At 39.9% G+C, this 26,629-nt stretch overlaps 1 protein-coding gene across 1 annotated transcript in view; it reads left to right on the top strand.

Annotated features, from left to right (window-relative positions):
• Positions 1 to 26,629, top strand: part of Adgrg7 (adhesion G protein-coupled receptor G7) — a 62,514-nt gene that overhangs the window by 19,311 nt on the left and 16,574 nt on the right. The window contains exons 5-11 of the mRNA NM_001107098.1: positions 272 to 421; positions 2,625 to 2,725; positions 7,854 to 7,984; positions 8,097 to 8,204; positions 20,378 to 20,541; positions 20,997 to 21,152; positions 23,906 to 24,018. Coding sequence (NP_001100568.1) covers positions 272 to 421; positions 2,625 to 2,725; positions 7,854 to 7,984; positions 8,097 to 8,204; positions 20,378 to 20,541; positions 20,997 to 21,152; positions 23,906 to 24,018 — 923 coding nt within the window. The remainder of the gene's footprint in view (positions 1 to 271; positions 422 to 2,624; positions 2,726 to 7,853; positions 7,985 to 8,096; positions 8,205 to 20,377; positions 20,542 to 20,996; positions 21,153 to 23,905; positions 24,019 to 26,629) is intronic.

The raw sequence follows: 26,629 nt of genomic DNA on the forward strand, positions 1-26,629 counted from the left end.
TTAACCCCAGCTCCGTGAAGACATGATTACAGCACTTCCTCACTCTTAATATAATGCAAGCAGATAGTAGAGAATGAGGAAATTGCCTGGGCTTTGTAAACTGTATCCCTTACACAAAGAAAGGGACAAACAAAGGCTCGGTTAAACAGCTCATTCAACTGCAGTCATTTGCAAAATGTTTAGGAATACTTGTATAAACTAGACCTTTTGAAACAAACAAAACTACTTTTTTTTTCCTGCCCTCTCCCCAAACAAAACTACTTTTAAACAGATAAACGACATCTCGAACAACTCTCAGAATATTTCTTCAGATGCTCAGGTTTTAACAACAGATGCCAGTAAACTGACAGCTGAGAACATCACTTCTGCTACTACAGTGGTTGGACAGATCTTCAATAAAACCAGAAATGCTAATAGTGAGGTAAAACATAAGATTTGTTTTATTCACTAGACATACCTCTCATTGCCCACCTCCTGGTCATTCCCTCCCACAATTCTTCCTCCTATCCCCACTCCCCTTCTCCTCTGAGTGGGTGGGGGCCCCCTGAATATTCTCCCACCCTGATACATCAGAGGCTAGACACATCCTCTCCCGCTGTGGCCAGACAAGGCAGCCCAACTGGAAGAACATATCTCAAGGGTAGGCAACAGCTTTTGGAATAGCCCCTGCTCCAGTTGTTTGGGACCTACATGAAGAACAACCCTTCCTATCCAGTTCAGTCCCACAACCCTTTCCCCTATTCTATAGGTGTCACCAAACTGCATCCACTGCTTGGCTATGGGTGTCTGCATCTGTCTGAGTCAGCTGCTGGGTAGAGTCTCTCAGAGAACAGTCATGCTAGGCTCCTGTCTGCAAGCATAACAGAGCATCATTAATAGTGTCAGGGATTGGTGCTTTCCCATGGGATGGGTCTCAAGTTGGGCCAGTTACTGGATGGTGATTTCCTCAGTCTCTGTTCCATCCCCCATTCATGCATTTCTTATAGACAGGATAAATTTTGGGTGGGAAGTTTTGTGGGCACTCCAGTGGGGTTTTTCTGCCTGGTTACAGAAGGTGACTTCTTCCGATTCCATAGCCCCAGTGATATGACAGCTAAGGTCACTCCATTGATTCTTGGGTGCCTCCCTCATCCCAGGTTTCTGCCACATCCTGGAGATCCCCCCAGCTCTCTGCACCTGTCAATCTCCTGTCCCTCCCCACACCTGATCATGAACCCTCCCCATCCCCATTCCCTCCCAGTTCCCTCCTCCCATCTGCCTCTTATGACTACTTTATTCCCCTTCTAAGTGAGATTCAAGCATCCTTGCTTGCTCCTTCCTTCTTGTTTAGCTTCTTTAGGCCTGTGGAGTGTTGCATGGGTATCCTGTATTTTATGGCTAATGTCCACTTATAAGTGAGTACATAGCATGCATGTCCCTCTGGGGACTGAAAACCCAAGATTTTAAGTCATAAGAGATGTTTGGGATTGTAGCCTATTGGTAGTGTTTCATAAGCATCTGCAGGGCCTTAGGTTTGGTTCCCAAAGCTCTGAAATGGGAGGAACATCCCGAATCCTATTCCTAATCCTATGATTTGGGTGGTGTTAGGACCACTGAACAGAGAACCCTTCTTGGGGAGATGCTCAAAGAAGTTAAACTCCTTGTCTAAATATCCTCTGGGATTGATATGATGGTTATTATTACATCGGATATCCCGGCATGTCTTGGAATAAAAAAGCCTCTTTAACTTTCATATGTACAGATTAACAAATTTATTAAACTGTGCCATACCTGTTCTACCACAAATAAACAGTTTTCCTATACACTTGCCCTGAAAATACATCTTTCAAGCTTTGCATGTTGTGACAAGCATACTCAAAGGTTGGTCCCTGGGTTGCTCAAAGGCCTTAATCCAGGTTTGCAGGTCTAATATTATGGCCTTCTAAATTATCAAACATAAAGAAAAGGAAGTTATACTCAACACGTGTCATCAGTGGAGTTCTTGTTTTGGTCAGCAGGGCTGTAAGCCTTTCAAAATGAATTATATCAGCACACTTGTCTCCTTTGTGTTTTACAAATACCTTCTTTCAAAACTCGTCCCAATTACCAAAGGTCCTTTGAAAAGTAGGTTTTAAGTAACAAGGTAATTAAAGACAGAAGTCAAAGAATATGCATTTCTGACTGTAAAGTTTATAGAAAAATCACTCATAGGAATAAAAGGACTATGTCTCTAACACTCCCAAGCGTTCGATTATCAGAAAACAATTTTACTGATAACTAAGTTGTTACACCTGACACTAAGTATTTAAGTTATGCTGAATATTGTGGGCCATGAGGCTTGGGCAGGTGGCATTGCAGCAATGGTTTGGTCAACTTTTATCCAAGCCAATTGTTTTTGAGTGGAAAGGGCTCTGGGAATGATCTTATGAAGTCAAATTCCAAACCCTAAGCATCCTACATCACCAGCTTCATTTATGTCTTTACTCCTTATTGTGTCTTTTCTCTGTCTCAGCTAGATCTCAAACTGAAACTTTGATTAAAAAAAATTACTTTCCTTTGATCATCATGCTAATCATGTTATTGGCTACCACGATCGTAGTGACAATTATGCAGGACACATATGTGATGTGCCTTCTCTCTCACAGGCAAAAAAAGTTGCTGTAACCACAGTGAGTCAGATTTTGGATGCCAGCGAAGATGTTTTTCAAAAAGCTGCTGAGAATGACAATAGCAACTCCTTTTCCAAGTAAGCAACTGTTTGGAGAGAAAGTTTGAGGAGGTACCATCTACTCCTTAGGTGAAAGCATGACTAGAAGATCCATTTCTCTCAGGGCTACCATAACTGCCTGATGCTTTGGAAATTAGGAGACAATCCTTGACTTTGTACGTGACCTTGTTCTACAGGGAGTGATAGGTACTACCTACTTGGTTCAAGGTATGGTCATAGGCAAGGAGAAAAAGTGACTGGGTTGGTTCAGATTACAGTTTGTTCCCTTAACCTGGGTCTGGGATGTTCAAACCAGCAGCCTCTGCCTAAAGATGTTCTTTCAACTCCCTTCTCAAAGCACAGAGCTATAGAGGGCACCCAACTACAGGATTACCACAGTGTCAGCCTACACACACCTCAGCTCTCTCTTCCCATGAATTGATAGGCTTTTTTTTTTTTTTTTTTTTTTTTTTTTTTTTTTTTTTTAGTTTTCCTATAGCTACTTTGGAAGAAAAAAAAAAGAAATTCCAACCCTCCTCCTTTGCTTTAGCTTATTAAGGCCATGTTCTTGATCACTTTTGATTATGTATATATACCCCCAAACATATTTACTTATAGAAACCAGTCATTAAAATACACCTTTAAACCTATTTTTACATTTAATCGTGCTTACTGGAGAGAAATGGGCAAATTCTCTGAAATCATTTACCTCAATTAATTTGCTAAAATATACTCCAAATATTTTCTCTCTATACATGTTCATGCACTCATGCATGCATAATTACATAGTGTGTTAACCTATTGTCATTTACTATCTTAAAACATTTAAAAGCTATGACTATGTATACATGCACATCAGAATTTTATATTATTGCATCCGACTTAGGGTCCAATAGGAAAGCAGAACAGCAGAATGTATGTATTACAAAGGGGTATTTAATGGATTGACTTACACAATATGGGGTACAACAACAGCTATGCATACATTATAGAGACTAGGTCAGTAGCTGGCTAGTCTTCAAGGTTGGTTGCCTCAGTCATCCTGCTGAAGGCCTACGTGATTTCTGGAGAACCACGGTCTTCAGTTCAACTGGAAGGTCTTAGAAGCTGGGTTCCAATATCAGCACAAAATGGTAGCAGCAACAACCAAATAGATGCATTTGCCAGCAAGCTGAGGAAGACAGGCAAGCTCACTGCCTTGCCTTCTTCATATCTGGGCCACATCCAGAAGGTGATGCCTGTTTTAGCAAAGGATCTTGGACCCTGAAAATACCCTCACAGGTCCTCAGAGGGGCCTATCTTTTGGTTGATTCCAGATCTAATCAACTTGACAATCACTATTACCTACTGGATTGGTGAGGTGGCTTAGGGAGTATAGGTACTTGCCATCAAGACAGACAATCTGAATTTGATTCTCAGGTACCACATGGTACAAGGAGAAAACTGACTCCCATAGTCCTCTGACCTCCACATACATGACATGGCACCTGTACATTTAACCTTTCTCTCTCTCTCTTTCTCTTTCTCTCTCTCTCTCTCTCTCTCTCTCTCTCTCTCTCACACACACACACACACACACACACACACCACATACCACACACACACACACACACACACACACACACACACACACACACACTCACAAATGCTTTTTAAAAGTTAGCCATTACAGTAAGTACATTTTTATATAACCAAGTCTCTGTTTGATGTTTTTGGTAGACTTCAGATTGTATCAAGTCTTTTAGTATTATGTACAGTCAACATTCTATACAAAATCAATATTTCTTTGACCTTGTATATCTGTGTGTGTGTGTTTGTGTTTGTGTGTGTGTGTGTGTGTGTGTGTGTGTGCGCGCGTGCGTAGGCATCCTCCATATAATTCTCAGTTTTTGACTGAATATAGCTATTATCTACTTAGGGATAAATAGAAACAGAACACTCATCCTTTATAAGTAGTGTAAAAGTTATCTAAATATACAGAAATAAGTGCATAGATTATAGGCAAGCACTGTGTCATTTTCTGGAAGAATTTAAGCATTGTAAGATTTCAGAGTCCATAAGGATAATGATGTTCAGGAACCAATCTCCCATGGAAACTGGGACGGGGGGCAGCTATAATCTTAAAGAACTGCCAAGAAAGATCTCTTTCCATTCTCTTCCTTTCCAGCGAAGGGAATTAAATTTGCTCAGGGCAACTCTGGTTCTCCAAACTCTGATGTTGAGGCAAGCCTATAAAAGGGTCTCCTCATAAGACAGGGCTCAGCCGTGGGTCCCTTTACCTCTCCTGTAACTCACGGTTTTCTCTATGTTCCTCAGCCTCTGAATTCTCCTTCTAGTCCATTTATTTGGGGGATAAGTGAAAATAAAGCTGGAAGCAAACGGGACGGAGAGGTGTGGAGAGAAAGGACTCCATCCAGCCCAGCTTTAACCCCATCAAGTTGTTATAGTGAAGTGCCTGTTCTCTTCCGAACTGGCAGGGGCAAAATGTCCCAGGTAGCCAGAACTCTGAGGCTCTGAATAGGGTTTCTGTTGGTGGAGGCTGTTTTCATTTTTTCTTTTGAACACTGGTTGCAATGGCTAATCTATAACCCCGGATCCTTGGTGTTGTACTGAAGGTCAAGATTCTCTCTAGGTGCCTGATTTGGGAGGTAAAACTGTCTCTGTAACATAATTCACTCTGTGCGTATGCATTTCCCATTGTTTGAGTTTCTGCCCTAGTTAGCTTTCTTAGATAACTAAGACATTATCTACTGAAGTTTTCCAAGCTTAGTTACTATTCTATTTTTGCGATGAAACACCCTGAACAAGACAACTCAGGAAAGAAAGCATTTGATTGGGGGTTTTCTTACAGTTTCAGGGGTTAGTCTATGCCCATCAGAGTAGGGAGGATGGCAAACACTGGGGCTGGAGCTGACCACTTATATCTTATCCCACAAGATAGAGAGAGAGAGAGAGAGAGAGAGAGAGAGAGAGAGAGAGAGAGAGAGAGAGAGAGAGAGAGAGAGAAAGACAAGGTTTGACAAGGCACAGCCAGTAATATACCTTTTCCAGGGCTGCATCTCTTAATCTTTCCTAAATAATCCCTCAGCTGGGAACCAGCCATTCAAATATATGAGTCTGTGGGAGCTGTTCTCGCTCCCACACTGACCAAACTGAAATTTATTGTAAGGAGATGTACCGAGTCTCACAGGAATCCGCGCGTAGGATCATAGCAGAGCCAGTGTGAGTGTGTGAGCCAGATCGTCCTCGGGGAGGGAAATGGCCGTGACCCTAAGGTGGCTTTGCTGTCTTCAGAAGAAGGTGTGGGTCCCACCCTTATGCTCAACAGGAAGAAAACTTCCTCCTTTCCTTTTGTATTTATCCTTACAATGATATGATGGCCTGACTTTTACTCCAAAATCTGGAACTTCCTGGTTTCACATATCTCCCTGACTAGAAAATTACCAATTTAAAAACTGGATGGTTTCTTTCAGTCAGGTTATGTCTTTTTGACTGCTGCCTTTTGAATCAGACCAGCCACTCTGAGCCTTATATGTAACCTGCTCAGTTATACCATGAGAGAGAAATCAAGTGGAGGGAAAGTAGCTGTAAGCGAGATGACTTTATAGATAGAGTCGGTGACAGTGGTAAAGAACCCTGGCACATTTAGCACATCTTTTCTCAATCTTTGAATGCCTGTGGGTACTTTTCTTGGCACCCCAGTGTTTCAGTATTCCTTAATGGGAACTTACCAAGTACAGTGAAAGCGAATGATCATCTTACCAGTTTGGAGGCATCATTAGGTCATTTCTTTTGATGAAAGATGTTCTCAGGTGTTAATATTATTTATGACATGGGAAATATGTAGCATTAACTGCTGACAACCCATGAAACTGTATAACATTTGAAATTTAAAAGTCATTATCCTTTTTTAAAAATCTCTAGTTTAAGCTTCTTAAAAGATAACACTAATCAAAATAATTCATATTTTTTTCTGAATCTGTATTTAAAATGTAAGTCAATGAAATTCCACTATCACATTTTATAATAAAATATAATCAGATAAAACAAAAGCTAGCACAATGGAATTGGGCAAAAACAAACAAAAAAGAGCCCAAGAGAAGGCACAGGAAACAGAGACACACTTGCTCGTACACTCAGGAATCCCATAAGAACTCTAAAGGAAGCTGTAATATGTACTCAAAGAACATTCATTCTTTCTGCTTCCTTTTCTCTGAGGTTCCCTGAACCCCGAGAGGAGGTATTTGATAGAGGTATCCCATTTAGGGCTGAATGTTTCAAGGTTTCTATATCTCTCTGTACAAAGTCTGGCTGGCTGCAGATCTCTGAATTAGTCCCATCTGCTTCAGGAAGAACCTTCGGTGATGGTTGAGTAAGGCACTACTGATCTGTGAGTATAGCAGAATGTCATTAGGAGTCAATTTAGTGCTGCTTTTCTGTTTGTTTTTACAGCTGTAGCATTTGGTTTTACTCTAGGTCCCTGGGATATCTTGTCTCAGGTTCTTGGTCACCCAAGCAGTGCCAGGTATGAGCTCCCATCTTGTGGAGTGAGCCTTAGGTCAATAAGATGTTGGTAGGTGACTCCTACAAATTCTTGTCAACAAATGAAGCTTTTAATACCAAGAGTGGGTTATATTTAGTTGAATTGTTGGCCAAAAAGTTTCCATGGGAAGCCCCAAATAGCTCAGGCTAAGACTCTCCACAAACTGAAGGGCAAGGCCCCATTGCTGAAGACCGTGTCTACAAAACTCATTGAACATGGAGAAGTTGAGCTGGTGCCTACACAGATCCTTCACATGTTAGCCTCTTTCATACAAGAAGGTACTCTGCCCACCATCAAAAGAAAAACATTAAGTACCAACCCAGCCAAAACCCCTCTGGTCTATACTGCTGTTCTGCCTGCAAGATATGCTGATACAATGGTGGCAGAAAGCCTGTGGGAGGGATAAACAGAGCATTTTTTAAAACTGCATGTGATAAAACAAGACTCTGGCAAAGAGAAGCAGATATATATATTTATATAAATGCACACACACACAATTAGTAATTGTCATGTCACTGTGACTCCATGAGTTGTGTGTTTCTGCCTTTTCTAACATAATAAGGGAAACAACACATCTCTTGGGTTTATGACAAAATGCTGATTCCTGTGTTTCATTCTGTACAGTCTCATTGAGCAAATGGAGAATTACTCCTTTTCTCTGGGTGATGAAGCAGTGGTGGAACCTAATGTAGCAATCCAGTCAGTCAGTCGAAACAGTGATTCAGGGCCAAGTGTTCTCTTCTCTGTGCAGAAAGGTAAGCTGTCTGCCCCCTGTGCTTGTAACAGTAAAGAATAGTTCATTGCCAATAACAATTCACAGTCCACCAAAACGCAGATATTTAAAATGCTAATTTCCCTTTCTTATAGGATCTAGTGATTCTCTGGTTTCCAGTGAAACATCTATTAACAAAACTGCAGATGAACTCAAGCCAGATGGACAGACTGAACTTCAGATCTTACTTAATACTGGGGGAAGTATGTCTCGAACCTCTTTTGCACTGTTTTTAAAACACTCTGCATCCAAGGAATTACTAACTAAAAAGTCCATGAAGGGAGAGACAACCCTTGTTTAGTTTCACACCTAATAATTTTGTCTTCAGGTTCCCATACACTACAGTAATCACAGTGATACTATTTAAGGCCACAGGAAATCCTTCTTCGTTTCAAAACCATGTTGGAGGAAAACATTGAATTACTAGTGCCAGGTACACAAGTCTGTATTTCTATAAAACTATAGCAGAAGTCTTCCTTACATTTCTCTGTTGTAAGAAGGCTCAGTCACAAACTGTGCATGTTTCCTCATGGTGTGACATTCTCGAAACTGTTTATACATTTGGGAAAATTGTCGTTTAGTAGTAACGATCATGCTACCATCTCTAGGCTTCCTCACAGTCTTGGATGTAGCATGACAGCTTGAAAAAGTTGTATCCTCATAGTCTAAAGAAGTTGACTTTCTCTCTCCCAACAACAGCAACAACATGATTTAGTATCCCAAAGTACATATCTTTAAAAGAATATATTCTTACATCCTTTGTCATACAGAGAAAAGGAGGGGAAGTTATTATCATGAATTTGGTATGCTATAGAAGTTTTCTCCTATTTGCTTGCCACAGCTTTGGGAGAGTAGAGAGGCTAACTTTGTCATTTACATTTGTTTGTATTTTATTTAGTATAGATATATATATTATATATATAATATATATATACCAGAATATGTATATATATACCAGAATAATATGTGTAAGAAATAATGAAAAAAATCTGTACATGCCAATACTGCATTTGAAATATTCTAAATCCACAGCTTCTGTATAAAATCCATGGATATGGAGGGCCTACTTGTGCATCACAAGCTTTAACACTGTGAACAAGTACTACAGCTTTGCAACTTGCCTGTCATTTTTCTGACATTGCTATGTGTCTGCTTCATGCTAGGGTCTAAACTTTTGTTGCATATTTATATACAGAAAAGAAATATCCTATAATTGGGGATGTTTTATCCATGTTCATAAATGGTATCATGCTAGAGAAACTTGAATTTTTTTACCTAAATATTATCTCATAGAGTTTTTTTTATTATTTGTATTTTTATTATTTTGTTGCCTATCTGTTAAGTATGAGACAGATATTTTTACTTTCCTTTTGTTCCTTGAAAGTTCATGATACAATATTGTTTTTAATTTTTTTGCCCCTGATTTTTACTTGTATTTGTTAAACACATATATTTCCTATTCCATGACTGACTCAAATATTTATTTGCTTTTCCCTTATTGATCAGGAAGATCTTAAGGATTTTGATTTAGAAAAAAAAGTCTAGCTATCCAACTGAAGAAACACAGAAGTAGAATAAATGCAAAGCAAGCACGGCAGATGGAATTCTGAGTTCTGTTTTCTCTTTACATAAGTTGAGAACATCTTCCCTTCAGTCTGAAGGAATCTGGTCCTTAAAGTTTTGTGGTCTGGGACATACCAAGATCTGTACTTAAGAATGTCAGTGTATCCAGTTTGTCTACATTTGCTCTGTAGTTGGTCCTTTGTTTCTTTGGAGAACTGGAGCTTGTACCCAGAACCTTGTACATAGTAAGCAAGTACTCCACCAGGAGCTGCGTCCTCAGACCCTCTGTGAATTTCTTAAAGAAATGTGTTGCTATCCTAAGAGTGGCGTGGGGCCTTCCTGTTCTCTCTTGAGCATTCTCAGTGCTTGTGCTCCCACTGAGGTTTCAGTCTACCCTGGATATCTAGGACTTACCTCATGGTTGATGAAAGAAGAGGTTCTATTTTTTTTCCTTTTTTACTTAGATACAAATAAGCAATATTTCCTAAATGGTTTGAAACGTTATTAAGAAATGGGTCTATGTCAGATTGAAAGGGAACTTTTTTTTTTTTAACTTGAATATTTCTTATATACATTTCGAGTGTTATTCCCTTTCCCGGTTTCCGGGCAAACATCCCCCTTCCCCCTCTCCTTTTTTATGGGTGTTCCCCTCCCCAGCCTCCCCCCCTTGTTGCCCTCCCCCCAACAATCTAGTTCACTGGGGGTTCAGTCTTAGCAGGACCCAGGGCTTCCCCTTCCACTGGTGCTCTTACTAGGATATTCATTGCTACCTATGAGGTCAGAGTCCAGGGTCAGTCCATGTATAGTCTTTAGGTAGTGGCTTAGTCCCTGGAAGCTCTGGTTGCTTGGCATTGTTGTACATATGGGGTCTCGAGCCCCTTCAAGCTCTTCCAGTTCTTTCTCTGATTCCTTCAACGGGGGTCCTATTCTCAATTCAGTGCTTTGCTGCTGGCATATGCCTCTGTGTTTGCTGTATTCTGGCTGTGTCTCTCGGGAGAGATTTACATCCGGCTCCTGTCGGTCTGCACTACTTTGCTTCATCCATCTTGTCTAATTGGATGGCTGTATATGCATGGGCCACATGTGGGGCAGGCTCTGAATGGGTGTTCCTTCTGTGTCTGTTTTAATCTTTGCCTCTCTATTCCCTGCCAAGGGTATTCCTGTTCCCTTTTAAAGAAGGAGTGAAGCATTCACATTTTGATCTTGAGTTTCATTTGTTCGAGGCATCTAGGGTAATTCAAGCATTTGGGCTAATAGCCACTTATCAATGAATGCATACCATGTGTGTTTTTCTGTGATTGGGTTACCTCACTCAGGATGATATTTTCCAGTTCCGACCATTTGCCTACGAAATTCATAAAGTCATTGTTTTTGATACCTGAGTAATATTCCATTGTGTAGATGTACCACATTTTCTGTATCCATTCCTCTGTTGAAGGGCATCTGGGTTCTTTCCAGCTTCTGGCTATTATAAATAAGGCTGCGATGAACATAGTGGAGCACGTGTCTTTTTTATATGTTGAGGCATCTTTTGGGTATATGCCCAAGAGAGGTATAGGTGGATCCACAGGCAGTTCAATGTCCAATTTTCTGAGGAACCTCCAGACTGATTTCCAGAATGGTTGTACCAGTCTGCAATGCCACCAACAATGGAGGAGTGTTCCTCTTTCTCCACATCCTCGCCAGCATCTGCTGTCACCTGAGTTTTTGATCTTAGCCATTCTCACTGGTGTGAGGTGAAATCTCAGGGTTGTTTTGATTTGCATTTCCCTTATGACTAAAGATGTTGAACATTTCTTTAGGTGTTTCTCAGCCATTCAGCATTCCTCAGCTGTGAATTCTTTGTTTAGCTCTGAACCCCATTTTTAAATAGGGTTATTTGTCTCCCTGCGGTCTAACTTCCTGAGTTCTTTGTATATTTTGGATATAAGGCCTCTATCTGTTGTAGGATTGGTAAAGATCTTTTCCCAATCTGTTGGTTGCCTTTTTGTCCTAACCACAGTGTCCTTTGCCTTACAGAAGCTTTGCAGTTTTATGAGATCCCATTTGTCGATTCTTGATCTTAGAGCATAAGCCATTGGTGTTTTGTTCAGGAAATTTTTTCCAGTGCCCATGTGTTTCAGATGCTTCCCTAGTTTTCTTCTATTAGTTTGAGTGTATCTGGTTTGATGTGGAGGTCCTTGATCCACTTGGACTTAAACTTTGTATAGGGTGATAAGCTTGGATCGATCTGCATTCTTCTGCACGTTGACCTCCAGTTGAACCAGCACCATTTGCTGAAAATGCTGTCTTTTTTCCATTGGATGGTTTTGGCTCCTTTGTCAAAAATCAAGTGCCCATAGGTGTGTGGGTTCATTTCTGGGTCTTCAGTTCTGTTCCATTGGTCTATCTGTCTGTCTCTGTACCAATACCATGCAGTTTTTATCACTATTGCTCTGTAATACTGCTTGAGTTCAGGGATAGTGATTCCCCCTGAAGTCCTTTTATTGTTGAGGATAGTTTTAGCTATCCTGGGTTTTTTGTTATTCCAGATGAATTTGCAAATTGTTCTGTCTAACTCTTCGAAGAATTGGATTGGTATTTTGATGGGGATTGCATTGAATCTGTAGATCGCTTTTGGTAAAATGGCCATTTTTACTATATTAAATCCTGCCAATCCATGAGCATGGGAGATCTTTCCATCTTCTGAGCACTTCTTCAATTTCTTTCTTCAGAGTCTTGAAGTTCTTATTGTACAAATCTTTTACTTGCTTGGTTACAGTCACACCGAGGTACTTTATATTATTTGGGTCTATTATGAAGGGTGTCGTTTCCCTAATTTCTTTCTCGGCTTGTTTCTCTTTTGTGTAGAGGAAGGCTACTGATTTATTTGAGTTAATTTTATACCCAGCCACTTTGCTGAAGTTGTTTATCAGCTTTAGTAGTTCTCTGGTGGAACTTTTGGGATCACTTAAATAAACTATCATCTGCAAATAGTGATATTTTGACTTCTTCTTTTCCGATCTGTATCCCTTTGACCTCCTTTTGCTGTCTGATTGCTCTGGCTAGAACTTCAAGAACTAAATTGAATAAGTAGGGAGAGAGTGGGCAGCCTTGTCTAGTCTCTGATTTTAGTGGGATTGCTTCAAGTTTCTCTCCATTTAGTTTAATGTTAGCAACTGGTTTGCTGTATATGGCTTTTACTATGTTTAGGTATGGGCCTTGAATTCCTATTCTTTCCAGGACTTTTATCATGAAGGGGTGTTGAATTTTGTTAAATGCTTTCTCAGCATCTAATGAAATGATCATGTGGTTTTGTTCTTTCAGTTTGTTTATATAATGTTGATGGTTTTCTGTATATTAAACCATCCCTGCATGGCTGGGATGAAGCCTACTTGATCATGGTGGATGATTGTTCTGATGTGCTCTTGGATTCAGTTTGCCAGAATTTTATTGCGTCAATATTCATAAGGGAAATTGGTCTGAAGTTCTTTCTCTGTCTGCCTTTTCATTTCTGATTTTGTTAATTTGGACACACTCTCTGTGTCCTCTTGTTAGTCTGGCTAAAGGTTTATCTATCTTGTTGATTTTCTCAAAGAACCAACTTTTGGTTCTGTTGATTCTTTCTATGGTCCTTTTTGTTTCTACTTGGTTGATTTCAACTCTGAGTTTGATTATTTCCTGCCTTCTACTCCTCCTGGGTGTATTTGCTTCTTTTTTTCTAGAGCTTTTAGGTGTGCTGTCAAACTGCTGACATATGCTCTTTCCTGTTTCTTTCTGCAGGCACTCAGCGCTCTGAGTTTTCCTCTTAGCACAGCTTTCATTGTGTCCCATAAGTTTGGGTATGTTGTACCTTCATTTTCATTAAATTCTAAAAAGTCTTTAATTTCTTTCTTTATTTCTTCCTTGACCAGGTTATCATTGAGTAGAGCATTGTTCAATTTCCACGTATAAGTGGGCATTCTTCCCTTATTGTTATTGAAGACCAGTTTTAGGCCGTGGTGGTCTGATAGCATGAATGGGATTATTTCTATCTTTCTGTACTTGTTGAGGTCCGTTTTTTGACCAATTATATGGTCAATTTTGGAGAAAGTACCATGAGGAGCTGAGAAGAAGGTATATCCTTTTGCTTTAGGATAGAATGTTCTATAAATATCTGTTAAGTCCATTTGGCTCATGACTTCTCTTGGTCTGTCTACGTCTCTATTGAATTTCTGTTTCCATGATCTGTCCATTGATGAGAGTGGGGTGTTGAAGTCTCCTACTATTATTGTGTGAGGTGCAATGTGTGTTTTGAGCTTTAGTAAGGTTTCTTTTACATATGTAGGTGCCCTTGTATTTGGGGCATAGATATTTAGGATTGAGACTTCATCTTGGTGGATTTTTCCTTTGATGAATATAAAGTGTCCTTCCTTATCTTTTTTGATGAATTTTAGTTGAAAATTGATTTTATTTGATATTAGAATGGCTACTCCAGCTTGCTTCTTCTGACCATTTGCTTGGAAAGTTGTTTTCCAGCCTTTCACTCTGAGGTAGTGTCTGTCTTTGTCTGTGAGGTGTGTTTCCTGTAGGCAGCAGAATGCAGGGTCCTCGTTGCGTATCCAGTTTGTTAATCTATGTCTTTTTATTGGGGAGTTGAGGCCATTGATGTTGAGAGATATTAAGGAATAGTGATTATTGTTTCCTGTTCTATTCATATTTGGATGTGAGGTTATGTTTGTGTTTCTTCTCTTTGTTTTGTTGCCAAGATGATTAGTTTCTTGTTTCTTCTAGGGTATAGCTTGCCTCCTTAGGTTGGGCTTTACCCTTTATTATCCTTTGTAGTGCTGGTTTTGTAGAAAGATATTGTGTAAATTTGGTTTTGTCATGGAATATCTTGGTTTCTCCATCTATGTTAATTGAGAGTTTTGCAGGATACAGTAACCTGGGCTGGCATTTGTGTTCTCTTAGGGTCTGTATGACATCTGTCCAGGATCTTCTGGCTTTCATAGTTTCTGGCGAAAAGTCTGGTGTAATTCTGATAGGTCTGCCTTTATATGTTACTTGACCTTTTTCCCTTACTGCTTTTAATATTCTTGCTTTATTTTGTGCGTTGGTGTTTTGACTATTATGTGACGGGAGGTGTTTCTTTTCTGGTCCAATCTATTTGGAGTTCTGTAGGCTTCTTGTATGCCTATGGGTATCTCTTTTTTTAGGTTAGGGAAGTTTTCTTCTATGATTTTGTTGAAGATATTTACTAGTCCTTTGAGCTGGGAGTCTTCACTCTCTTCTATACCTATTATCCTTAGGTTTGATCTTCTCATTGAGTCCTGGATTTCCTGTATGTTTTGGACCAGTAGCTTTTTCTGCTTTACATTATCTTTGACAGTTGAGTCAATGATTTCTATGGAATCTTCTGCTCCCGAGATTCTCTCTTCCATCTCTTGTATTCTGTTGGTGAAGCTTGTATCTACAGCTCCTTGTCTCTTCTTTTGGTTTTCTATATCCAGGGTTGTTTCCATGTGTTCTTTCTTGATTGCTTCTATTTCCATTTTTAATTCCTTCAACTGTTTGATTGTGTTTTCCTGGAATTCTTTCAGGGATTTTTGCAATTCCTTTCTGTAGGCTTCTACTTGTTCTCTAAGGAAGTTCTTCATGTCTTTCTTGAAGTCCTCCAGCATCATGATCAAATATGATTTTGAAACTAGATCTTGCTTTTCTGGTGTGTTTGGATATTCCGTGTTTGCTTTGGTGTGAGAATTGGGCTCCGATGGTGCCATGTAGTCTTGGTTTCTGTTGCTTGGGTTCCTGAGTTTGCCTCTCACCATCAGATTATCTCTAGTGTTACTTTGTTCTGCTATTTCTGACAGTGGCTAGACTGTCCTATAAGCCTGTGTGTCAGGAGTGCTGTAGACCTGTTTTCCTGTTTTTCTTTCAGCCAGTTATGGGGACAGAGTGTTCTGCTTTCGGGCGTGTAGTTTTTCCTATCTACAGGTCTTCAGCTGTTCCTGTGGGCCTGTGTCTGGAGTTCACCAGGCAGCTCACTTGCAGCAGAAAAGTTGGTCTTACCTGTGGTCCCGAGGCTCAAGTTTGCTCGTGGGGTGTTTTCTTCTGGCGTCAGAGATGTGTGCAGAGTGCCGTCTCTTCTGGTTTCCCAGGCGTGTCTGCCTCTCTGTAGGTTTAGTTCTCCCTCCCACGGGATTTGGGTGCAGAGAACTGTTTATCCAGTCTGTCCTTTCAGGTTCTGGCGGTGTCTCAGGCGCAGGGGTCCTGTCGCTCCTGGGCCCTCCCTCACGGGAACCCAGAGGCTGTATACAGTTTCCTCTTGGGCCAGGGATGTGGGCAGGGGTGGGCAGTGTTGGTGGTCTCTTCTGCTCTGCAGCCTCAGGAGTGCCCACCTGACCAGGCGGTGAGGTCTCTCTCCCACGGGGTCTGGGAGCAGAGAGCTGCTGCGGGCCGGGATCTGTGGGTTTGGGACTCCCGGTAAACACAGGAAGTGCCCGGTCCTAGAGGAATTTTGCCTCTGTGTGTCCTGAGTTCACCAGGCAGGTCTCTTGCAGCAGAAAAGTTGGTCTTACCTGTGGTCCCGAGGTCTCTGCGGAGGCAGCAACCAGGAAGATCTGCGCTGCCGTTTCCGGGAGCCTCCGTGCACCAGGGTTCCAGATGGCGTTTGGTGTTTTCCTCTGGCGTCAGAGATGTGTGCAGAGTGCAGTCTCTTCTGGTTTCCCAGGCATGTCTGCCTCTCTGTAGGTTTAGCTCTCCCTCCCATGGGATTTGGGTGCAGAGAACTGTTCATCCGGTCCTTTCCGGGAACGTTTTTTAAATTGCAGGCTATGTGAACTTGCTGTTTACATGTTTTGAAATATACTGTAGAACTTTTCTCCATTCCCTCACAGAATTAGCCTTTTGTGATAAAACACTCATTCCCCACTGCCTTAGCCTGGTTCACATACAGTTAGCAGAACATACTAACGATAGTCACCATTTGGACAATACATTTCTTAAACATTTTCTTCCCACAGAATGAAAATTTCGTAGCCTTTAATCAACATTTTTCCAACATCTCCAACAACCCTAAACATATTTTCACAGAAACTAAAGTGCTAGTCTGCCAAACGTGTTTCCAATCTATGTTCTCTTAAAAAAAAAAGACAGTAAAATGTAAAAGCAAAAATAACTGAAAATTACAGGAAGAGCTGGCCAAACAATAGCCAGAAAGAGAAATTTTGCTGCAACTATCCTAGAAATTAAAGAGAAAGTAGGTGAAAATAATTAATAAGCTTGATTTCTGTATATCTTTCTAAACACATATAACTTTGTAGATAAAAAGTGCATATTAAGGATCCTTTTCAACTGTTTGTGAAGTCAATTGGGAAGTTGACAGTCATCGGTTCACAAAGTTTGCAGCTGCTCGGCGTGGGAGAGTCGGTTTTCTTTATGGGTGTGTGGCCACTGGTAGCTGGCGGACTCTGCAGTGGATGTCCACACACCCCAGAGTGCATGGACAACACAAATGGGACTTGATGGAGTTGAGAAGCAGACGAGGGCAGAAATTGGGAAATTAGAGTGAATCTGGGAGGAGTTGAGGGAGGAGCTGTTTATAACCAAAATACATTGTGTGAAATTCTCAAAAGAATTCACTAAAAAGAAAATGAATATTCATTTTCAAATAAAAATTACATACAACAGGTCCTGATCACAACTCAACAAAGCTATGCACGTTCAATAAATGAGTAGCACATGCTTTTGCCAAACTAGAAATTTTGAAGTATGACTATCATTAGAGAAGAAATTAAAATATGGATTACAAATAATTGGGAAATTAATAGCAAAGATTCCACATGTCAAAAAGTGTATGATATAGGTAAAAAAGTAAGTTTTTTATAAAAAGTGTTTACTGCTTAACAAATTTATTAGAAAATGAAATAAATCAAGGAAAGTCACCTGAACATTCATCTGAAGATTCCTAAAAGTAACATATTGAAGGCTATGGGTAAGAATTAATATATAAGGTATAAGTGAGTAAAATTATAAATTAGCTAGTGTCAGACATGGTCAACAAAGTAGAAATTGGAGTCTGTGAAAAACAATGGCACAAACCAGCACCTCCCACAGCTGATAGAGGGAGGAGGAGGATGGAAAAGGAGTAGGTAAAAGTCTGGAGACTTGAAAATACACAAGATACAAATGGAAGTCATTATAGTGGGTATTTGTAAAAATCACGACTGTGTAAACAATGCCGACAATACTCTACGACTAGGGGAGGAGTGACCGAGATCTCTAATTTTTAAAACAGAATTCATGTGCCTATATGGATTTCTGTCTTATCTCAAGTATGTCATTTTATTTAAAAAAAAAAAGAAATCTATGGTGCTAGCTTATGTATTTTGCTTTTTTATTTTTTTATTTACATTTAAAAGTTTTTTGAGACTTTTATGCATGAGTACTGTATTTAAATGACTCGTTTCCACCCATATCTTTCCTCCCTCCAACTCCTCCTATGTCCCTATGTCCCCTCCCCCTTCTCTCAAATTTTTGATTTCATTATATTCTCTCTCTCTCTCTCTCTCTCTCTCTCTCTCTCTCTCTCTCTCTCGCTCTCTCTCTCTCTGGCTAATTCTGAGGGGTAATGCGGATGTTGATTACTTAGAAAAGTTGCTCTATGGTATATCTCTTCTCCACATCTATGTTTTGCTTAGATGGTACTATTAGAGGTAAATGTTAAGAATTGGAAAAGTCTAATTTTACTTTTAGAATCATAAACATCAATGTGTTTTGCTGGACTAGAATGGCTTATTCCTACAAAATAAAATAAGAAGGGATTATTTTCCCCATACAGTATCCAAGAGGGAAAAAAATGTGGCCAGGGAGTTTCCTGTGAAGACTGTGAGAATGGCCTACATTTCCTTGGTAGAGGCCAGCACAGAACAATTGGCAAAAGTAGTGACCAAGAGACCATTAGGGCCTTGCCTGCCTCCTTCTCAAGTCCTGTGATGGAATGGATGTGTCTTATGCTACCATTTTCACCTTATCACCTATGGAAGAGTGTGGCATGTGCAATTTTTCTGTTACAAATGTACATTTAGGAGCTGGGGATGTGGAACTTTGTATGTGTACATGAGGACCTCAGTTTGGATCCCTAGTACCCGTGTAAGGAACCAAGTATGGGATGTATATGCTCTAAGAGATGAGTAGCGAGAAATTCCGGGACCTGTTGGCCACTAGACTAGCTCCAGGTATAGTGGGAGACCATGCCTCAAGAAAACAACATGGAGAGGGATAGAGCAGGACACCTGGAGTCCTTTTCTGGCCTCAACATGCACATATGGCTATGCACGCTCACAGATGTGTGATGAACTATGCCATATACATATACACCACACATTAAAGATGTGCGCGTATGATTATTTCTTCTGTTGTGCTGTATGTGGCTAGCACCTACGTAAAAGGGTTAAGAAGTATTCCTCAACTAGTTCATTTTGACCATTGCTAAGGCCGCACAGGTACAATTCTCAGTCTTGTAACCCGCAGGGCCTTTAATAAACAGTTGATTCTATTCTCTAATGTCCAAAAGGAATGTTTCACAATAGCCTTCCTGCTCCGAGATAGCTGATGCCTGACAGCCAGAGCAGACATTGTGAGGAGTGCCTTTTGCCGAGATCTCCGTCACAGCTCCCTTGAAACGGGTTGCCTAGTGACTTAAGGCATTCTGCTCTGGCAGAAGATGGCAGGCAGGCCTTATGGAGACTTCCACAGGCACAATCATCTTGACAGACAGTATCCCTTGGCTCTTTCTTGCTCAGTACTACTGGAGGAAGCAGCATTAAGCTGTGTCTACCCACAGATCCTGCCTCTTATCTCACCGCATAGAAAGTCACGTGGTTACAAATGGGGCAGAATAAGCAGACATTTGTCATCTCCACAGAGGAGATAAGAAGAGGGAACCTTAGGAAGAAAGTGAGTAATTAGCCTACTAGGGGTTACATTGTTAATGATGCCTCCCATAAGCTTCTGGCCTAGACTGTTATGCCAAGGTTTTCACACTCGGGCAGGCAAACAGACAGAGCCCGTTACAAGCGCCAGCAAGTTTTATCTTTACGTATTAACCACTTTTAAACTTGTTTCCAAAATCTCTTTTTGGATTTAGTTTGCTTTAGAATTCACATAGCTCAGGTAGACACATTTACTGGAGTATTAGATAGGCTATTACAACGGATACATATGAAAATAAGTACAAGGTGAGGTATGGACTAAGGGGTACAGATTTTCCCCACCCCTTGGGGAGTGTACCACACGCAGAAAGTTCCACATGTTCTGCTGTTCCAAAGGTGTCTGAACTCTATCCTTTGGGCTTTTCATGGAGACTTCATAGCACAGAAATAGTTGAAGCATAGGCAAGAATGTGTAAGTGGGACTGGACAGAGAAAATAATGGAGTCGGGAAACAAACGGAATAGGGAAATTCAACAAGCCTGTCTGTGTACACTTCCATTCAACTCTCTGAAGTATCCCTGACTCGTGGACATGAGGTAAGATGTTTATTTAGATAGTTTGCCAGATCAGAAAGGTCAGAGAATTTCCTGATGGCCAGCTTCATTAGAGGCTTTCCAGTTCTCATGGCTTGCACTGTGTATGTAGTTATGAACCAACAGTTATGAACGGCAATGGCATATGTGCATTTTGTAAAGTCACTGTCCCATATTGCAATTAAGTAAAAGCTCAGCCAGCCAGTGAGCTTTTTTTTAAAACTGTATTTTTAATATAAAGGAACCACGCAGTTCTCCTATGATTGAAACTTTACTTTGTTCACCACAGAGTACGTCTGTTGATTTTAATGTCTGCTTTCTTTTCCGTAGATAAAAACTCCTGTGGTTTTGTGGTGTATCAAAACCACAAACTTTTCCAATCCAAAACTTTCACGGCCACGTCAGATTTCAGTCAAAAAATTATCTCCAGCAAAGTAAATGCCAGTGAACAAGAACAGAATAACGTTTCTGTGAAAATGGTATTTAATCCCACGGTGAGTTTTTCCATGACTGGAAATAAAAATTGTCTTCTCTGAGTTAAAATAAATGGAGGTTATTTTGATGAAAGAACTGTACAGAATCTTTTTTCTTTGAAAAGCCTTTTGGCATAATCATTTAAATGTTTACCTTATCTAATTTTCTGACAAACTAAAATAGGAAATTAGTTAACTTGATTTTGTATCCTCGTGTACTTTCTTTGGTTGGTATCTTGTACTTGAGACAAACTCGCTATGCAGCTCTAACTGCCTATGAACTTGGAGCAGTCCTCCAACCTCAGATTCACAAGTACCGGAATTCCAGCTTCTGTCTTCCTGTGCCTTTCTTCTTCCCTCATTCTATAAGGAAGCTCTTGATGCTTGGGATGCATTCATTTCTCTTGGGACTATCTTATCCGATTAGATTATTTTTCCCTATCCAACTAATCATTAAACGTGCCATCAATTCACAGTATGACAAAAGAGAATTCCAGCTTTACTCCTATGCCTGTGTCTACTGGAATATTTTAAAAAAGGACTGGGACACAGCTGGCTGCCAAAAAAGCGTGAACGCCTCGGGGTTCCTCGGTTGCCAGTGCAACCACACAACCAATTTCGCTGTGTTGATGGTAAGCATGCGCAAAACAATCTCTTTCCGGCGAGGCTTTCCCTTATACACGGGTCCAGGATACATTAACCAAAGATAACGCTTGAGGTATTATTTGCATAGACTGTAAGTTCAGATAAAATGGGAGAAGGGATGAAGTGATAGGGCTAAACAGAACATGCTTGAAGGAAACTAGCTGAGGTCTTTGTTGTTTGCAATGTGGTTTCAGGATAGAGACAGACAAGTTTAGTTCAGCGCTGTGCTTTTAAGCATGGAAGATATGCATACGTGTGAAGGAGAAGTTGGCACGTTCCACTAGACGAAGTAAGAGTGGGATCCTTGCGGAGTGCAACACTTTAGTACATACCTGACCGTATGCAGGCCACTTGGATTTCCTGAAACTCTCTCCATCGCAGCCATCCCAGTTGCTGTTGTTATTGATAAGTGGAAAAGAAACGGCTCTTGAGTTCTTTACGTGTTTCCTATAGGTTCACTCTCCCCTCCTTAAGCTCATTAACCATCAAGCGTCCCTCCCTTGTACGGGGGCCGTAGCAGACCTGATATATGCACCTCTGACCTTTGATGGGCTCAGCATTTTCAGAAGGTCTCTTCTACACGCCACCTCTGGAAACCGTTCTTATAAAGCAAAGTGTTGGCTTGGATATGGGGTGGGATGAGGACATGCGTAGAATGTTAGAATAGAAAATTAACAGGGGTAGCTACTAAACGGCATTCATTCATGAATCCCTGGAGGGAAAACTGTTTTCATCTTGCAGTAGCTGACACGTAGCCACGTTTAGGATGGAGATCCACAGAACATACTGACACAGTGTAGACAATCAAATTGAACTTTATTTTTAGACATTTTTGAGACAACTGTATCTCCCTCCTTTTAGCTGTAAAATGGCTCTTTTTTTTAAAGATTTGTTTATTTTATGTGAGTACAGTATTGCTGTCTTCAGACACACCAGAAGAGGGCATCAGATCCCATTATAGATGGTTGTGAGCCACCATGTGGTTGCTGGGAATTGAACTCAGGACCTCTGGAAGAGCAGACAGTACTCTTAACCACTGAGCCATCTCTCCAGCCCCTGTAAAACGGCTCTTATTTTAATTGATTTTAGTTATTTCTTGTTTAACTTACATTGAGAGCAGATTTTCCTATCAGAAGACACTATCAATAAAATTTTCCATTTTTGGCATCAAGTCACAGAATCAGCTATGTGAAGATGAGCTGATACAGTAAATAATACAGAAAGCTTTGTAACAGTGATAGAAGCCTCCTGTTTCCAGGTGAGGCTTCCCCTACCTCTTGCTAATATCTGCCTAACCACAGTTGTAAAAACTTTCGAGCTGTGCAATTTGTCAAATGAATAGTTGAATTGCAAGCTAAGCCAAATAGACTCTGAGGGAACCACTGGTATCTGAGATTCGATGGTCACTACTGCCTGTGATTCTTTGTGCATTGAAGATGTATGTATGTGTACATATATATTCTGCCTTGACACATTTCTTTTAGCTAGGCTTATTATTTGTATGTTTTTCCTGTAAAAGTAATATGTACTGATTGTATAAGGAATAAAAGTTTACCTCATAAACAGAATTCTATTTGAAATAGAAAATATTTGTAATAAAATGTGTGTGAATGAACATATATATATATGTATATATTACACATTTATACTTGGGTTTCACATAATCACATAAAATATACTATAAAACATATATTTATGTTATGTGTGTGTGGGGGGGTGGGTCTGTGTGTGTGTGCATGCATGAGTGTGCACATATGCCCATGCCAGGGCTTAACTCATGGAGACCAGAGAAGAACCTGTAGGGATCGGGTCTCCTCTCTACCATGTGAGTTGAAGGCATCAAACTGAAGTCATCAGGTTTGGCAGCAAACATTCATATCTGCTGAGCTGTCTTGCTGCTTGTCTGAAATATACTTTTATGTGCATGTTTAAGAACTTGTTGGGAATAAATGAAACTATATTGCACAAATAAAACCTTTTTTAAAATTAACAGAATTCTATGACCAGCCCTTCATGTTGAAGATATGCCTTAACTTTATTATAATTAGCATAGAAGTGTTTGGCGATACATGAAATCATGCAATCATTAGCAACAGAAGACAATTCAGGCCTAATATAAACAGCCCTGTCTTTTTAGACATCGACTGAACAACAACAACAACAACAACAACAACTACTACTACTACTACTACTACTACTACTTCTTCTTCTTCTTCTTCTTCTTCTTCTTCTTCTTCTTCTTCTTCTTCTTCCTCTTCCTCTTCCTCTTCCTCCTTCTTCTTTCTCTTCCTCTTCCTCTCTCTCTCTCTCTCTCTCTCTATATATATATATATATATATGTGTGTGTGTGTGTGTGTGTGTGTGTGTGTGTGTGTGAAGCTATTATTAATTTACTTCATTTAAGAATCAAAGTTTTGGGGCTGGAGAAATGACTGAGAACATAAGAACACTTCTAAGTTCGATTCCTAGCACCTATATCAATGGCTTCCAATCGCCTGTAACTCTAATTCCCGGGACTCTGACAACCCCTTCTGGTCTCCACAGGTCCCCACACACATGTGACATAAATTAACTAGATGCACACATGTAAATAAATTATGTATTCATTTTTATACAAAGGCATATTTGGCATCAACTGGTAGTTTTAATCAATATAATTCCATGGTACAGACTTACAGTAATATATTTTTTAAAATTCCTAGGCAAGTTTATTTAAAATATATGGCAAATTATTTTTCAGAGTTTTAAAAAGGATTACAAGTATCCCAAATCCCTAGACGTATTATCCAACATTGGCTGTGCCTTGTCCATTGCTGGTCTGGCTATAACAATCTTATTTCAGATTCTTACCAGGTAAGAGGAATGCGGGTTTTTATGAGAAACTGCTATCCTGATTGTAATTTACTGGTGGTACATTCATATCAAAATTTAGTTCATCACAATATACATTTTCTGAACTAGAAGGAAACATTGAAAGCACTCATTTTATAGATGGCACGATCCCAGAGAGGCTGAGATATAGTCACATATAATTAAATACATAATTATAAATAAGACAGTTTGTCTTATGATCCTATAACCCAGAGACCCCAGAGATCTGGATTGCAGAAGAAGAAAACATTGCTGAACAAAAAGGTCTTGAAAATAATTTTTAAAATATGTAAAATTTTTGAATGGTAGAATTTTTATTATATATATCATATTTATATGGTATAAAATATATATTATATGGTATATTTAGTACATATAATATATATTATATGATATATAATATAATAGATATAATATATAGTATATATACCATATATGTATTATATATTATATATATATATATATATATATCTTTAATCTTTTTTTTTTTTTGGCAATCCAGTCATCATCCCCCTCCTGGTCTGCCCTCTGACAGTTCCTCATCCCATTCTTCTCATATCACACACACACCAACCCCCATCTCCAAGAGGATGTCTCCACCACCCCCACCCCATCCCACCCCACATTGTCAGGCCTTCCCTCTCCCTAGGATCTCAAGTCTCTTGAAGATTAGTTGCATCTTCTCTCACTGAGGCCAGACCAGGCAGTCCTCTGCTGTATATGTGTTGGGGGCATCGAACCAGCTGGTGTATGCTGCCTGGTTGGTGGCTCAGTGTCTGAGAGATCTTGGGGGTCCATGTTAGTTGAGACTGTTGGGCCTCCTATGGGGTTTCCCTCTTCCTCAACTTCTTCCAGCCTTTCCCTAAGACAACCACAGAGGACCAGGACTTCAGTCCATTGGTCGAGTGTAAATGTCTGTCTCAGTCACCTTCTTGTTGGGTCTCTCAGAGGGCAGCCATGCTAGGCTCCTGTCTGTAAGCACACTATGGCATCAGTAATTGTGTCAGGCCTTGGAGCTTCCCCTTGAGATGGGTCCCAATTTGGGCCGGTCACTGGACCTGTGGAACTTTTAAAGTTTTGAGTTTCACAGCTTTTTGTCTGTAAAACAAAATCTTGCTTTAAAAATTTGAATAAGTACCTGTAAACATGTTTCTTTTCACCTTATTTTTTCTACCAAAGATCTTAAGGTTTTATTGTTGTTACAGACAGTTGAAAAATGCTGGAGCTTCCTCTGGCCTCCTCACTGTGATTGGGTTTGTCTTTCAACCCCTGGCTCCCCAGGGCTAAGTACCATACGTGGCCCACATAAACTGTAACTGTAGAATTAACTGATCTCGCAAATGTTCCAATTTGGTTCTCCTCTCTCGCTCAAGTTGTATCAAGGTGATTTCATGATTCCACTAGAAACATTTCTCCCTGCTAAATTCCTATGCAATTATATCTTAGATGTATAGGATCAGATTTTAATTGTAAAGAAATTCATTATTATTTATAGTTCCATGTTGTCTTACTTAACAAATAAAATCTATGGCAAAGCAGAAATAGGATACTGGATGTCCTTATAAACCCCAACTCTAGATGCCAGTTTTTAATATTTTATGATTATTTTTACTTTTGCCCTGAAATTCTGAAAGCAAACTGTACATAAGTCTATCATCCTAAAATTCTTCCCCTGTGTGTCTCAGAACACAACACTCTATATTCTCCTAGAGAGCATGCGTCAGAATATACTCATTCTGGAAATGTAATCTAAGAAATGTAAAATTGTCTAATCTATAATCAAATATCTCTGCAATCTATTACAGCTGGGTAGATTTTTCTAAATCCATTTTCTACCATGATGCTTTAGTTATCTTTTAGCCTACAATAATTCCGTTTGCTTTTTTGTTTGTTTCGGTCATTTGTGACACTAAAGTCTTTGAAGTTTTCAGTCATTTTGAAGATCGAATCTTCAATTTAGGATCTGTTTGACATTCTCCTGGTCTCTTTAAATAAGCAAAATGGGTTTTTAAAAATTTTATCATTATTACATTTTTAACTTTTAAAATTATATTTGGCATTAACTTAAAATTCATAAATGATTTTTAAAAGTAAATATTGGCTACAAACAATTTTCTCTACGTTCAAAGATGGGTTCATCTATTAACGTGAAATTTTCCAGTTTGAGGCAGAAACGCCATGTAGATGTTCTTCTGCACATAGCTCTCTTATGTTTGCACATGCCCAAGCTCAATGACGTAAAACAATGTATTACCTCTCATGAGTTGGGGGCTTGCTGGGGCTGGTCTGGTCTTGCTGAGCTGTTCTAGGAAATGGAGTCAGACAATAGCTGGGATGAGTCTTCCGGAAGCCCTCCCTCTATGGCAGGGGTTCTCAACTTTCCTAATGCTGCAACCCTTTATACAGTTCCTCTTGTTGTTGGTGTTGATTTGTTGATGATGTTGATGTTGTTGCTGCTGATGCTGTTGGTGGTGTTGTTGATATTGTTGTTGTTATTGATATTATTGATGATGTTATGTAGGGGCCCATATTTTGCTGAAGAAGAATAACCCTGACTCAAATAATATGCAAAAGCAAAGAGCATTTTATTCTG

The sequence above is a fragment of the Rattus norvegicus genome, chromosome 11 (genome assembly GCF_036323735.1).
Source record: "Rattus norvegicus strain BN/NHsdMcwi chromosome 11, GRCr8, whole genome shotgun sequence".
NCBI classification, from domain to species: domain Eukaryota; kingdom Metazoa; phylum Chordata; class Mammalia; order Rodentia; family Muridae; genus Rattus; species Rattus norvegicus.